The sequence below is a fragment of the Miniopterus schreibersii genome (assembly GCF_964146895.1).
Source record: "Miniopterus schreibersii genome assembly, chromosome: 3".
Lineage (NCBI taxonomy): Eukaryota > Metazoa > Chordata > Mammalia > Chiroptera > Miniopteridae > Miniopterus > Miniopterus schreibersii.
In genome coordinates, this window is record NC_138103.1 from 42,104,953 (window position 1) to 42,119,430 (window position 14,478).

The following is a 14,478-nucleotide window of genomic DNA, read 5'->3' on the forward strand; positions in this document are numbered from 1 at the left end:
AACCTGGGCTTAATATAAATTCTTTTCTGACAAAACTGATAAGTCCACTGTTGTATAAACGTATTAGTCTGTGAGAGTACTCCATTAGGATCCTGGCCATTCTGAAAGTTATCCTCGTCTGGGAGCAGGTCATAAATAATAAATATTGAATAGCCCATGGTCCCTTTCAGCATGGTCTCCTTTGCCGTTTTTTGGAAAAGCAATGTGCACCCGTCAAGGTCCTTTCTATTTCTCCTTGATCCACCCACAGGATTATTCCTTATTGTTTCAAGTTAAAGGTTACTAGTGGGGCTCTTTTTAATCCATTAATTTACATTTTGAAATCTGTCCCTTTTTCAACTTCACAGGATATGGGAGTCAGCTCTGAGCCATCTCTCTTCAATTTGGTTCAAATAATGTTGCAACTAGAAGATATTCTTTAATCTGTGGTGTGGAATTTAGCTGCTTCCTAGTTTCATTATAGATACTTTTCCCATCTATATTTGTTTCTGTTTATTTCTGTAGATTTCAGAGCGATAAATAAGGCAAACCTACTCTTATTTATCATCTTTCCAGAACCATCTCTAATTTGAATATTTAAATACCTGATTAAATATTGCATATTTAAATAGGCAGAGCTATACACCGTTGACTATCAAAAAGAAGATACCAAAAATACAAACATCTAAAACCTCTCCTGACAATCGTTGTGAGACTTGGTTCAAAATGTGACAGGCTTGAGACATCACATCGCTCACTCCCTTATCGGCTTCATAGGAGTCTTAGTCTTCTCTACATTATACTAGGACCCCAGAGAAACACAGAGGCTACAGGGAGGGCAGCTATTTAATCTGCACATACTATGGATAAGCATTAAGTAACTGACGTGGTGAATAGGCAGATAAATTAGTTTGAACTAAAATCAGAAACCACTAATGAGTGGCTTGTGCAACATCTAGCAAGAAATAAAGAACAGCAGCAATGCCTTTTCAGAGTATAAACTCCATGGTTAGATGCTACTGATCAGCTGAACCCGGACCAAAGTGCATACCAGCCCCAAAACCACTTGGCCTGGGTCACCAGACTACTCCAGGACTCTTGTCGCAATGGTAGTAGTAGTCACTCACTGCGTTCATGTGCCACAAAAGTGCCTTTCCCCACAAAGGTCTCTGCCTGAACGCTTCCATTTCTGCCTGTCAATTTTACCCATCCTTCAATGTCCAGTTCAAATTCTTTTTCCTCCACGAAGCCTTTGTCATTGAGTTCTCCAGTCAAAATGAACCTTTCCCAACATTGAATCTCTATTTTACCATCTGCCCTATATCCTCACTCATTCAGTAATTATTACTCATGCCTGTTATATGCCAACCACTATTCTAAGGATTATGGATACTGTGCTGAAAAGGGCACGATTCTTGCTCTATGAGCTCATACTCAAATGGATGATACAAAGTAATGAACAAAAATAATTTAATTTCAAGCGCACTTTGGTTCTATGAAGAAAATTTAAACTAGGTAAAGAGTAAGACAAATACAGTGACCCTGGAAGGGGTCAGGGAAGAACTTTCTGAGTAAGTGACATTTGAGCAGGAACCCAAATGTATCGAGGGCATGATCATGGTAAGACGAGGGGAAAGCCTCCCAAGGAGAGAGAACAGGTGCAAGGCCTGGAGGCAGGAATTAAAGGCTTGGCTTTTTTAAGAAACTGCAAGAAGGCTGAGTGTTGCCTAGAAGCCTGGGAGGCAGGGTTGGGAGAAGTGGAAAGAGATAAAGTTTAGAAAGACAAACCAGGTCAAGTGGAGCATTTATAGGCCACAACAAGGACCTTGGTAGCAAGGACTGCGTCTCCAACTGCACTGAACACCTGCCTCATCAGCCCTCTCTTGAGTGAACGCCCACCCTCCCCCGTGTGGCTCTGTTCAGTCTCCATCATAACGCCCTGCCTGTTTCCCAGCTGCGAAGGACATGACCCAGGCCAGGTGGAGCACTGCCCCCTCTCATCCAGTCCACAGTGAGTAGTCAGTCATGTAACTCAATCAGGGTTAAAAGTTTTAGCAATTGCATTGCTACCTTGTGCCAGGGGCTATCTGAACTCTGTTTACCACTGGTAATGAGAGTCTTCATTATTTTCAACCATGTGGTGCATAATTCAGATCCAAAATCCTATCCCAGCATCTGTTTCCTTGGATCACTCCTGGCATCAAATGTCACAGGTTTGGTCCAACTCTGGGAAAGATAATGTGATACAGGAGTATTCTCATGATAATACCTGAAAATGGGAAGCAACAGAAGCAGAGCTGGGCAGGGGGAGAACAGGGGCAACAATCCAATCTCAGTGGAGGTCTCATCCCTCTCTACAGGAAGTCTTAAAGCTGAAATAACTCTTCAGAGTTGTCTCAAGCCTTTGTACCCTAAACACCAATCAACACGGGAGATGGGCCACCCTGGGAAGGGGCATGACTTGGGCAAGGCAGTTCTTTTCAGCTCAGACAATACCCACAAGGGTCTGGCATCTCAGTGCTTTATGCCAGCAGCCCACCCAGTATGGGGGGAATATGTTTTTCCTTCCTAAAGGTGTATCCTTGGTAACATATCCTGGTGTTTATCATAGAAACTATGACTAGCAATAAGTAATGGATTTTTATAATGTTTTAAAACACATACAAATACACAATAAAAATGTCAATGTTCAACTATTTGCAAATGCCTAAAAACTTTCAACTTACTGTTTTTATAAGCCTTTGATTTAACCTAGAGGGTTGTGATACGAATCAACTAGGATGAGAGACTGAAGTACTCATGTCATGTCTGGCACTCGGTACATGTTCTCAAATTAAATCTAATGAAACTTGATCATCAATGTTTCTGTTTGAAAACTCACACACATTATAAATCCAGCATCATAAATAGATGTTTATAAGGAAACTCATAATTTAGAACTTCAATGAAGTTTCAATGGGTCAGGGTTTTGATTGAAAACAGATAAAAACAATAAAGAGATTTTAATGAAGGGTCTGTTCACAAAGGAGGACCCAGGGTTCAGGAAAAATAACAAGGGAGAGTGAAGCACCCCATGACTAGCCATAGCAGGAAGCTACCCACACCCCTAGGCCTCGGGGAGCAAGGGAAGGAGCAAGAAGTTACTGGAAACCAGAAAGTCCTAGCTGCAGGAGAGTGCTGCCTGACAGGAGCTATGGCCTTCAGCAGAGAATAAAGGACACAGCCAATCTGCCCAGTGACCCAGCAGACGGAGACACAGGGAAATAAACTCTCCAGCTCTGTCTCCTCTCACCTTCCCATCTCTTGCTGGTGTTTCCCACTGGCCAAACCAACTGGAAGTCAGAGGACATAAAAGTCAGCATCCTGGGCACAAAGGAGAGTGGATCTGTAGACAGAGACTTTCCATCATTGCGACCTTCACAATTGCTCACTGAAATTTAAGGCACAACACTGAGTTTTAGATATAGTTAATGGTATGTTTATCAGTGCGAATGAAAAGGTTGCTCTTTAAAAGGGTACTCGATTGACTCAGTATTGCTAGCTTTGCTGGAAAGAGGTGTGCACGGTGAGCACATCGGTTCTAGTCTTGGCCAGGTGTTCCTGAGGATATTGCCAAAATCGGAAAGGACCAAGGAGCAAAGAGAACAGAAAAGTGAAGGGAAAAAGAAATAGCACATCTTTCGAAGACCGAGGCACTTCAAGGCTCTTTTTTGGGAGAAATATGGGTTATCCTCTAAGGAGGTGAGTCCTAAGCACATATTTTGGCTCCTCTTTGTGCCTTGTTTTACTGGTCTGTACACAAGATGCCACAGAAAAACTGTCCAGCCACTTTTCCGGAGGGGTCTCCCCATTTGACTTGGGTTTTCTCTCTCTTTAGGTCCAAGGAATCCAAACATCAATACTTATAACATGTCCCTTTATGTGTCATCAATATTTCTTATACATACATTTATAGGGTTACCAATGGCTCTGGAAAGAACATAATGCGCATAATTGTAAGGCATGCCTAAGGCTGACCAGGCAAGGGAGCAGGAGAGAGCTGGCCACAGCCAGGATCTGCACAAGCTTCCTCCTTAACTAGAGGCCTCCTGAGTATTACCACCGATCCCTCAAGGGAGAAGGAAGAGACTGTAAGTCATGACTGTAACTAGAATATACGAATGTCTCAGGGTCATAAGAGTCTAAAGTTCACAACCAGTACCACCCCCAGTCCCCCAGCAGCCAGCGCACATCCTTAAATTGTGTTATGGTTGAAGGAGGAGAGTCCCAGCTCCAGGTATTCCTTTCCCTTTTGACTTTTCCAAAGGCCTACTTCTGGTCAAACCTCTCCCATAACTTTTTGGGCTTCAGGTTGGCTTAAGCTGTAAAATAATAAGATTGAAGTATGTGATTTGTAAAATTACTTTTAATCCTAACATGATCTTGAGAACTTGCTATTTAAACCACTGTGGTTTTCCATTCGTATCAATAAAACTTGATTGGTGAATGAAACGGCATACAACAGTACCATCTAGTGGACCAACAGTATAAATAGTGACAATACAGACAAGTGAAATGAAATTTCACAAGGAGAAAGTAATTAAGTAGAACATTCCAGGTAGCATTTCTTAACTTTTTGTAGATGTGGGCATCTTGGAAAATCTAACAAAAGTTATAGACTATCCCACCCCTTAGAAATGCAAAATGCACATACATCCAAATTCTGCATACAATTTCAGGGAATATATGACCTTCAGCCCTCCCCAATTATGCATGAGCCACAATTTAACAACCTCCACTGTATATACATTATTTCAACCATTAGGAAAATAAAAAATGATCCTATAATCATAAGGAATCAATAACAGATGTTGTAGCAGATTTTTGTCTTTTAAAAAAAAATCTGTAGCCCAAACCTCCTTCCTATTTGGATTAATACTTCATTGTACTAGGGCTGGTGGGAGGCCTTCTATGGCAGAAGAGGCCAGATCCTTCTGCTTCTTACTCCTTAGCAAGAAGGTACTTACTTGGCCAGTCATTTGCTCCTATAGACTTTGATTCTTGAGAGGGTGTGACAAAGACACAGGGGAGGCTGGAAAATCACTGAAGAAAGAAGTGAGAATCTAACATTGACAGTGTCCAGTGGTAGCAAAGCCGGGGGTCAGGTCCTGGCCTGACCTTTCCTTGGCTCTAATTCCATCTACCTACTTCCCTATTTTCATATCTGGTTCAATCCCATCAATTCTGTTAACTGTTTGACATCCTTCCAATAAATCCCTTTCTTTACTGCTTAAGTCAGAATATGTTACTTACAATTAAGTAACACCAAAGTTTTTTATTTATATACACATCAAATTCTTAGGGGTGACCAAAATGATAACTCTCTTCAATGCAACATATTTTATCATTTACTTATTAGCACTTTTACCTAAAGCAAAAGACCAAAAACTAATTTAAATTTCCAGAAGTCACATCTTCTCTAAAGATAAAGTGTTGACAGCACATTATAGCAGCACAGTCCAGACTTATAGGCACCCTTCTTTCACCAGGATAAAATGAGTGGATTAAACATGTTCTTAGGGGGAAAAATTGTTAAGTGTAGGATTGTTTTTAAAAAATTATTGCCACATGAAAGAGAAAAACACCACCAGTACTGAAAAGAGGTGTTTTGTTTTTTTCAAACCCAAACAGAATAGGCTCAAATTTTGAAAAGATCATTTCCCTGATTTAAAAATAAATTTTAAAAAAATGTACCCAGGTATAGCCAATACCTTTCCATACCCAACTCATTCTGTTTAAGAAACTATATACTCCACTTGTATGTAAGTATATTTTAAAATAATGTAGTACAATTGTTCATACCCTTTTATCTAGAAATACCACTCCCGGGTATCTGTCCTAATGAAATTATTTAAAATAAGCAATGTTTGCAATGATACTATTCACAATAGAAAAATCAAAAAAAAATTATGATTTTCATTATAATAAATGAAATGTATTAGTATATAGCCATTACCATAAATCAGAAGTCCGCAATAACATGGAAGAAACATTATCATATAATTTTAAGTGAAAATAAATAGAATAAAATATACTATACTATATAAAAAGAATGGCAAAATTCATATTCAATAATTAATTTTTCTCATTATTTTCTTCATTGCTCTTAGTGATTTTTTTTTAATATATCTTTATTGATTTCAGAGAGAGGAAAGGATAGAGAGAGAGAGAGAGAGAGAGAAACATCAATGATGAGACAGTCATTGATCAGCTGCCTCCTGCACGCCCCCAACTGGGGATCGAGCCTACAACCCGGCATGTGCCCTGACCGGGAATTGAACCCCAATCACCTGGATCCTAGGTTGATGCTCAACCGCTGAGCCACACCCAGCAGTGCTTAGTGATTTCTTAAACAAATATTTATTAAATGCCTACAAGGCACTGTGCAAGATACTCAGCATATAAAATTTAACGATCCCAAACCTCCAAGGAATGTATAGTCTGTACACAGAGCAGAAGGAGTCTGACATGAAAACAGTGATAAAACAGCATGATTACTATAATGAAAATATGCAAAGCAGGGAGAAAAAAACTATGTTGATACCTAGGAGTGGAATGTGGTAAGCATATGTGTAACTTTTTTTAAAAGGCCAAAGAGCTGTCAGAGGGGATGGGGGAGTGGGGACTGCATGAAAGAAGATGAAGGGATTAGCCAAAGAACCGTGGACACAGACAACTGTGTGGTGATGGCCAGAGAAAAGGGGGGGGGGGGAGGGAGGCAAAAAGGGGGAGGGGATATCTGTAATAGTATAAACAATAAAGTAACAAAATAAAAATAAAAGGCCAAACTATTTTCTAAAGTGGTTGTATCATTTTACATTCCCACCAGGAGTGTGTGAGAAATCCAGTTCCTCCACATCCTTGTCAGCACTTAGCATGGTCAGTCTTTTTCATTTTAGCCATTCTAATAGATGCATAGTGGTATTTCATTGTGGTTTTAACTTGCATTTTTCTAATAACCAATAGTGTTGAGCATCTTTTCATGTGCTTGTCTTCTGTGTATCTTTTTAAGTCCTCACCCAAGGATATTTTTTTCCATTGCTTTTCAGAGAGAGTGGGAGAGAGACAGAAACATCGATGTGAGAGAGACATATCAATTGATTTCCTCCTGCATGTACCTTGCCAGAGCCTGCAAGCGAAGTGCCCTTGGCCAGAATCGAACTGGGGACCCTTCAGTGGGCCAATCCTCTATCAACTGAGCCAAACCGGCTAGGGCCCTGTGTATCTTCTTTGGTGAAGTATCTGTTTAAATGGCTTCAATTTTAATTGGGTTGTTTTTTTCCTTATTGTAGAGTTTTAAGAATTTTTTAAGTATTCTGATTCAAGTTCTTTATTAAATACATGTCTTTCAAATATTTTCTTCCTGTCTGTGCTGTGTTTTCATTCTGTTCTTTTGAAGAACAGAAGATTTACATTTTGATGAAACCAAACATATCCTTTTGTTCTTTTAGAGATAGTGAATCTAAGAAATCTCTGCATAAACCAAGAAAGATTTTCTCCTGGAAGTTCTATAGTTTTAAGTTCTTACATTTAAGTCTCTAATCCATTAGGAATTAATTTTTATATATTATGTGAGGTATGGATCTAAATTCATTATTGTGTATATGGATAGACAATATTTCCATCACCATTTGAACAGTCTATACTTTCTCCACCACATTACATTGCTTTTGTGCCCTTGTTAAAATAAAAAATCAGTTGTCCATGTTGGGTTTAATTATGGACTCATTATGTTCCATTGATCTATTTGTCTATCTTTACGCCAATTCTAAGCTGTTTGGTGTACTACAGCTTTGTAAGTCTTGAAATCAGATAGTGTGAGCTATCCAAAGTTATTTTTCAGGGTTGTTTTGGCTATTCTAGATACTTTGCATTTCCATAAGAATTTTGAAATAAGCTTGTCAATGTCTATTCACTCCTTTTCTTTTGCTGCTTTTAAGGTTTTCTCATTGTCTTTAACCTTTGGCATTTTAATTATGATGTGTCTTGGTGAGGGCCTCTTTGGGTTCATCTTTGGGACTCTCTGTACTTCCTAGACTTATGTGTCTATTTCCTTTGCCAGGAGAGGGTAGATTTCAGTCATTTCTTCAAATAGGTTCTCAATTCCTTGCTCTGTCTCTCTCTTCTCTTTCTGGTACCCCTATGATGTGAATGTTGGTACACTTGATATTGTATCAAAGGTCCCTTAAACTATCTTCTTTTTTTGGATTCTTTTTACTGTTCCAATTGGGTATTTTCTGCTACCCGATCTTCCAAATCGCTGATCTGACTCCCTATTCATCTAACCTACTGTTGATTCCCTCTGTATTTTTCATTTCAATTATTGTATTCATTTCTGACTTTTTTTTCTCCTTTTTTATGATTCCTATCTCTTTGCTGAAGTTCCCACTGAGTCCACCTATTCTTTCTTTAAGTTAATTGGGCATCCTTATAATCAGTGTTTTGGACTCTGCAACTGGACTGTCTCCATTTCTGGAGTTTTGTCCCGTTCTTTCATTTGGGACATGTTTATCTCCTCATATTGGCTGACTCTCTGTGTTTGTTTCTATGTGTTAGGCAGATTTGCTACATCTCCTGGTCTTGGCAGTGTGGCCTTATGTAGTAGGTGTCCAGTGGGGCCCATTGATGCAGTCTCCCTGGTCACCTGAGCTGGGTGCTCTAGGGGTGTCCCTTTTGTGAGTTGTTGAGCTTTGATTGCTGTTGGCATATCAGTGGATGGGATTGATCCTCAGGCTGTGAGGGCTGGCCATGACTACAGTAGATGAGCTGTTATGCTGGGGCTGACCCTGGGCATTGGGAGTCACCTTAGCAGAGCTCTCGTGCCAGCCAAGTCCACCCTTTTGTCATTTGTGGAGCTGACTGAGTGGTACTCTGGTGTGGTCTGAAGCCCACTACCAGATGTGTTGGTTCTGGAGCCTCATGGGAGGGGCTCTGGTGCATGTTAAGGTCAGCCACTGCTTGTGCCTGGCTTGGCACTGTCTGGTAGGAGTTACAAAGTGATCTGTGGTTGACTGCCACTTGTGCTGGGGTTGGATACACTTGGGTAAGGTTATTCTGTGAACTGGGATTGGATTCCACTAGTGTCAAGCTAGGGCCTTTGGTGGGCACCACAATGTGAGCTGAGAACAGTTGCCACTTGTGCCAGGTTTGTTGCTACTTAATTGAGGATACATTCCAAGCCAAGACTGCTGCTTATGCCAGGCTTAGGGCTATGTAATGGGAATTACTATGCAAGTTGAGACCAGTCAGAGCTTATGCCAGGCTTGGAGTTGGTTAGCCAAAGGTACAGGATACATCAAGGCCAGCTGCTACTTGTTTGGGATTTGTGGGCCTTTGGGAATTTAGAAAATTCCACAACATTAGCTGAGGCAGGCTGCTTGTGTGGAGAATGTTTGGGTGTTGCAAATGTAGTTAGGCAGGTTAATAGAGAGCTCAAATTTGGTGCCCACCTGTGCCAGGCCAGCTGAGTGAGGGGCTCAATAAAGGAACAATGATATCTGCTAGCACATCCATCCCCAAGAAAGCTGCCCTGATCTGCCTGCCCCTCCAGCCCTCCCCCTGAATCTAGTCAATTTAGCTCCTCCCCACATGTCCCTGGCACACTCTGAGCTGCTAGTCCTGTCCTGGAGCTCAGAGCAAGTAAATTTATGAGCAAGTGAGTTTGCCCTTTAAGACCAGTAGCACCTAGGTCTCCAGCAGCCCTCCATCTCACTTGGATGTAATAATCCCTGCTGGTTTTCACAACCAGATGTTACAGGGACTTTTTCATGGCATTGGAGCACTGAACTGGGGAGCCCAAAATTGGGCTGGGGCCCCTTGCTCCTCAGGGGAGACCTCCACAGCTGAGATATCCCTTCCCCCACCCTCATTGACCCCCTCCACCCCACTCCACCCCCCAGGCCTTCAAACATGATTGTCTGTGTCCATGTGTTATGCACATTGCACATATGCTTATAAGTTCTTTGGTTAATCTCATCAATTTCAAAGGCATTATGCTGAGTGAAAAATAATTCTATTTAAATGAAATTCTCAAAAGGAGAAAACTATAATGTCAGAGTACAGATCAATGGCTGTCAGGGATTAGGGGCAAGATGAGGCTATAACTACAAATAGAGAGCATGAGAGAATTTGGGGGAGAGTGATGGAAATGTATCCTTATTGTGGTAAAAGATATAAATCTGTCATGTGTTGAAATTCATAGAGCTGTACATCTTTTAAAAAGTTGATCTATGTTAATTCTAAAAGTTAAATAAATTTTAAAGAAAACTTTACAGTAAACCTATGCTAATGGTAACAACTAGTTGGCCATACAGGTATTCTGAGAAGAGCATTCCAGGCAGAGTGTACAGCGAAAACAAGTTTCTGAGGCTGAAACATGCCTGATATATTCAATAGTGAAGAGGTCAATTCGGCTAACGCAGAATGAAAAGAGAGAAGGTCAGATAGATAATGAGGGACCAGATCATGTAAAGTGTTTATGCTATTATAACTGGCTTTAGAGTGAAATAGGGAGCCATTGCATGGTTTTGAGCAGCACAGTAATATTAACTCATTTAATGTTTTAAAATTTCATTGTTGAAAACAGATTGGTGGCAGCAGGGAGAGAGAGAAGGCATCTTACAAAGCTATTTAAATAACCCAGGTGAGAATGGTGGTGGCTCAGTTATGAGAGTTGTGGTAAAAAACAGCTGGAGTCTACAAATATTTTAAAGTAGACCCAAGAAAATTTTCTGATGAGGCTGAGAAAAAGAAAGACATCAAGGATGACTCCAAGTTTCCTGGCCTGAGCAACCAAAAGAATGGAATTGGCATCAACTAAAAAGAGGACAGACAGCTTTGGTAGAACAGGCTGTGGGGAAACAATAGTAGTTCTATTTTTTAAAATATGTTTTTACTGATTTCAGAGAGAGGAAGGGAGAGGACGAGAGAGAGAGAGAGAAACATCAATGATGAGAGAGGGTCATTGATCGGCTGCCTCCTGCATGTCCCCTACTGGGGATTCAGCCCACAACCTGGGCATGTGCCCTGACTGGAAATCGAACCACGATCTCCTGGAGATCACTGAGTTACACCGCCTGGGCAGTAGTTCTATTTTAAATATGCAGAGTGTGAGATTTTATTAGACTGCCAAGTGGAAATTTCATATTTGGCTGAAAGACCAAGATACATTCAGTGGCTTTGGGCATATACACTGTGTAGTCCTTTGGGTAGAGTAGCATTGTGGAGAGTCCCGGAGCACAGTGAAGATCTGTACTATGGGAGGCTCACTCAGACTGGGAAGTGTGGTCACTTGTGAGTTACATGTTCAGTTGCAATATTTTTGCCCTCGTGTTGATTCAGGGGTGAAGCTCATTTAACTTACTCCTTAAGATTTTAAATGGTAAAGAATGAGTCTCTGAGGACAATTCTTAAATGAACCTGTCTTTTCCTAAAGTATTCATTTAAGTTTATTCTTTCCTCAATGCCTATCTTTGCTGTAATTGGTAGAGTGAGGCTGGATTGTGCAGTGGATACAATGGCAAGTTACCATAATGAAGTGTCCTGACTAAGTACAGAAGGTGGATGGCTGAATATTTTATTAATATTCAAAAGATTTTATATTAAAACACGTACTGAGATTTTTTTCTATCCCGCTATCATAATAAGGTTTTTTCTCAAGGAGGAGGTACTAATATGAAACCATCACCTTCTATATTGATTTAATATTCTTCAAGGTGCTTGAAATTCATTAATATCTCAAGGGATATTGCTGATCACTGTTACCTTAGTCCTATTATATAGTACCAGAAAAAACAAGATATACATAATTTAATAGAATTTCATCTAATAAATATATTTAAAGTTCATCTCTTCCAAAAACAGCATTTTAATTACATCCAAATTACATTCATTTTACATATCAACAAACTCATCATTTCCATAGGAAGCTAGATATTAGAAAACAGATAGAAATGAAAACAAGTTTATTTTTTAAAGTCCTTAACTTCCAAATTTAGAACACCATGAACTGCTAAATATATACCTAAACAAAATGTAAACATTATTAGAGAAACACAAGTTGCTCTAATGGGAAAAGAACTGTAATACATATACAGTGGAACATAATTCACATAGGCTCATTTTATAGGTATGTCTCAAAGTATAAAACAAATTTTTAAAAACCAAATAACTACAAATACAGGCAAAAATCACAGCTGACATTCTAAACTAATGTACCAACATATAATGCTTTCCCAGAGAAAGTAGAAGGGTTCTCAAGATTTTATGTTGACCTATAATTTTTCACTTCTTTGTTCTCAAATACAGAAGCTGATGACTTGAAGTTCTTCTTGTCCTTAAATTAATTTCATGTTGGTTTTTTGCTATATAGCAATGACCCAAATGTATCCTGAGAAGTGCTATCAAACCTGTTCTATTTAGAGCTCAGTAACCAAGACATTTCTTCCTTTTTTACCTGTATCTTTATTTCCCTTTGAAAAGCCTCTTAGGAAACTTTATCGACAGTGGTGGTAAAGAGTTCAAACCAAATAATCCTGAAATGGCAAAGAAGTAGTTGGCACTAACACAGTTTTACAAAAGTTACCACCACCACCCCCTTTTATTAAAACATTAAGTGCAAAAAAAAATCATATCCAAAAACATAAGCAAGATAAAAAGTACTGGAAAGCAAATAGAAGGCATTTGGAATTGTGATGCTTGTGGGCTTCACTAGCAAGCTATCACTAACTGTTAAACTTTTTTTTTTAACTTGTATAATTTAAATTTTAACTTGTCTAAATCAAGTTTCCCTAGACAAAACAAAAAGGTCATAATCACTATGCTCATATAGAGATGTGTGACTGTTGTAACATGGGAGGGAGAAAGGGGTATGGTACACATCAGGTTCAAAGAGGCAGAACCAGGAAGAACACTAAGCACTGAATCAGATCTGGTCACAATCAGGGAGGAACACAGCCTTCCTTCAGACTTACTGCATTTCATAACTGTAGAAAAAGAACATCCCTCCTTTTTTTCTTAATCTTAGGCTAAAAATAGCAGAATAAATAGTCCTTAATCAGCACACACTATTTTAAAAAGAAACATTTTTTAATTTGGTTGTTTGCTTTGTTTCCTTGTTTGTTCTTTAATCATAAATCTTAAGAGCTGACTCTTCTAAAATGGTGCTCAGATGTATTGATATATTCAGGCCTTTCTTCAAAGTAAACAACTTAAATGGGGGACAACTGCAAGAGTGTCAACAATAAAAAATTTAAATGAAAAAAAAAGCAAACAACTTACTTTGCATTAAAAAAAAATCAATAAGAATTATAATTCAGTGTCTTAAACAAATAAAATATTCAACTTCAAATTAAGTACATTTAAAATAACTGCTGTTGTGTCAAATGAAACTTTTATTCAATTAAAAACATACAATTAATAAACATTACATAATCATTATGTATGATCACTATTAATATTATCCTTTTCTGTTTTATATGAAGATAGTGGATCTAAAGCAATACTCTAAACCAAAAAGCCCATTCATAACACACAACCCATCTATGTTTTTGAAGTCAGTGCATTCAGTGTTTATAAATAGGCATGATATTCTTCTGTAGCTAAGTGTTCTAGAAAGGTTTAAAAAAAAAAAAAGATAAGTAATCTGAAAGATATTCTTAATGATCACAAATACTGCCAGTACTCAAAGTCAAGAACGGTATAACCTGAGTGTCAGTCAATCAGCTGTGGTTTTTTCTCCTGATGGAAGGCGTTCCCATAACTGTAGCAACTGTTCCCCAATCTGAGGTTCTAGTTCCTAGATAAATCAAAAGTCAGAATAAACATTAAAATAACTAGATTGAATTTTTTAAATCACCAATACCTACACTGATAAAAATGTAAGAAAACCACTTTAAATTTATTTTTCTAGCAGCATATGCTAAATGTATATGGTATGCATTGCTCTAATTCTTTGCTTTAAGATTTATGAACTTGACTTCCAGATTTTAAGACTGTAGTTAACCTGCAAATATCGTAACTACCTGTGACAACTTGGTAAGAGATTTCCATGGAGTTCTGCTGGAATTTTTTTGTATCTGGAAATAATGAATTTTGTTTCTAATGAATATTTAGCAAAAGCACCCAGCTTGAACTTTATAAGGTTTACTGTAAAACCTAGCATATTAGATGTTTTGGGGGTTTTTCTTCAAGAAACTATCTCAGGTAACTATATAATAGTCTTATCTTAGGTATTAGATTTATTTCAAAATCACTATTTAGGATAAAAATTAAAATATTCTTATACAACTGAAAAGAATGTCAACTACAGTCCTCTTGTGACAAGCTGTGCTTTAAAAAGAATCCAAACACTCTTCATATGGTAATCTGAAGCAAGTCACACTGGTTCAAATAAATTATTAGCTGTGTGACCTTAGGCAAGACTAATTTCTCTGAGTCTTTTTTATCCTACATAAAATTGGG

The 14,478-nt window shown here is 38.6% G+C and overlaps 1 protein-coding gene across 2 annotated transcripts in view; it reads right to left on the reverse strand.

Moving 5' to 3' along the window:
• Positions 1-11,572: 11,572 nt before the first annotated feature.
• Positions 11,573-14,478, reverse strand: part of YTHDC2 (YTH N6-methyladenosine RNA binding protein C2) — a 62,424-nt gene continuing 59,518 nt past the window's right edge. The window contains exon 29 of one of the 2 annotated variants that reach the window (XM_081131161.1): positions 11,573-13,813. In XM_081131161.1, the coding sequence (XP_080987287.1) occupies positions 13,733-13,813 (81 nt within the window). In that variant the 3' untranslated portion in view covers positions 11,573-13,732. The remainder of the gene's footprint in view (positions 13,814-14,478) is intronic. The other variant, XM_081131162.1, reaches the window with a different exon arrangement.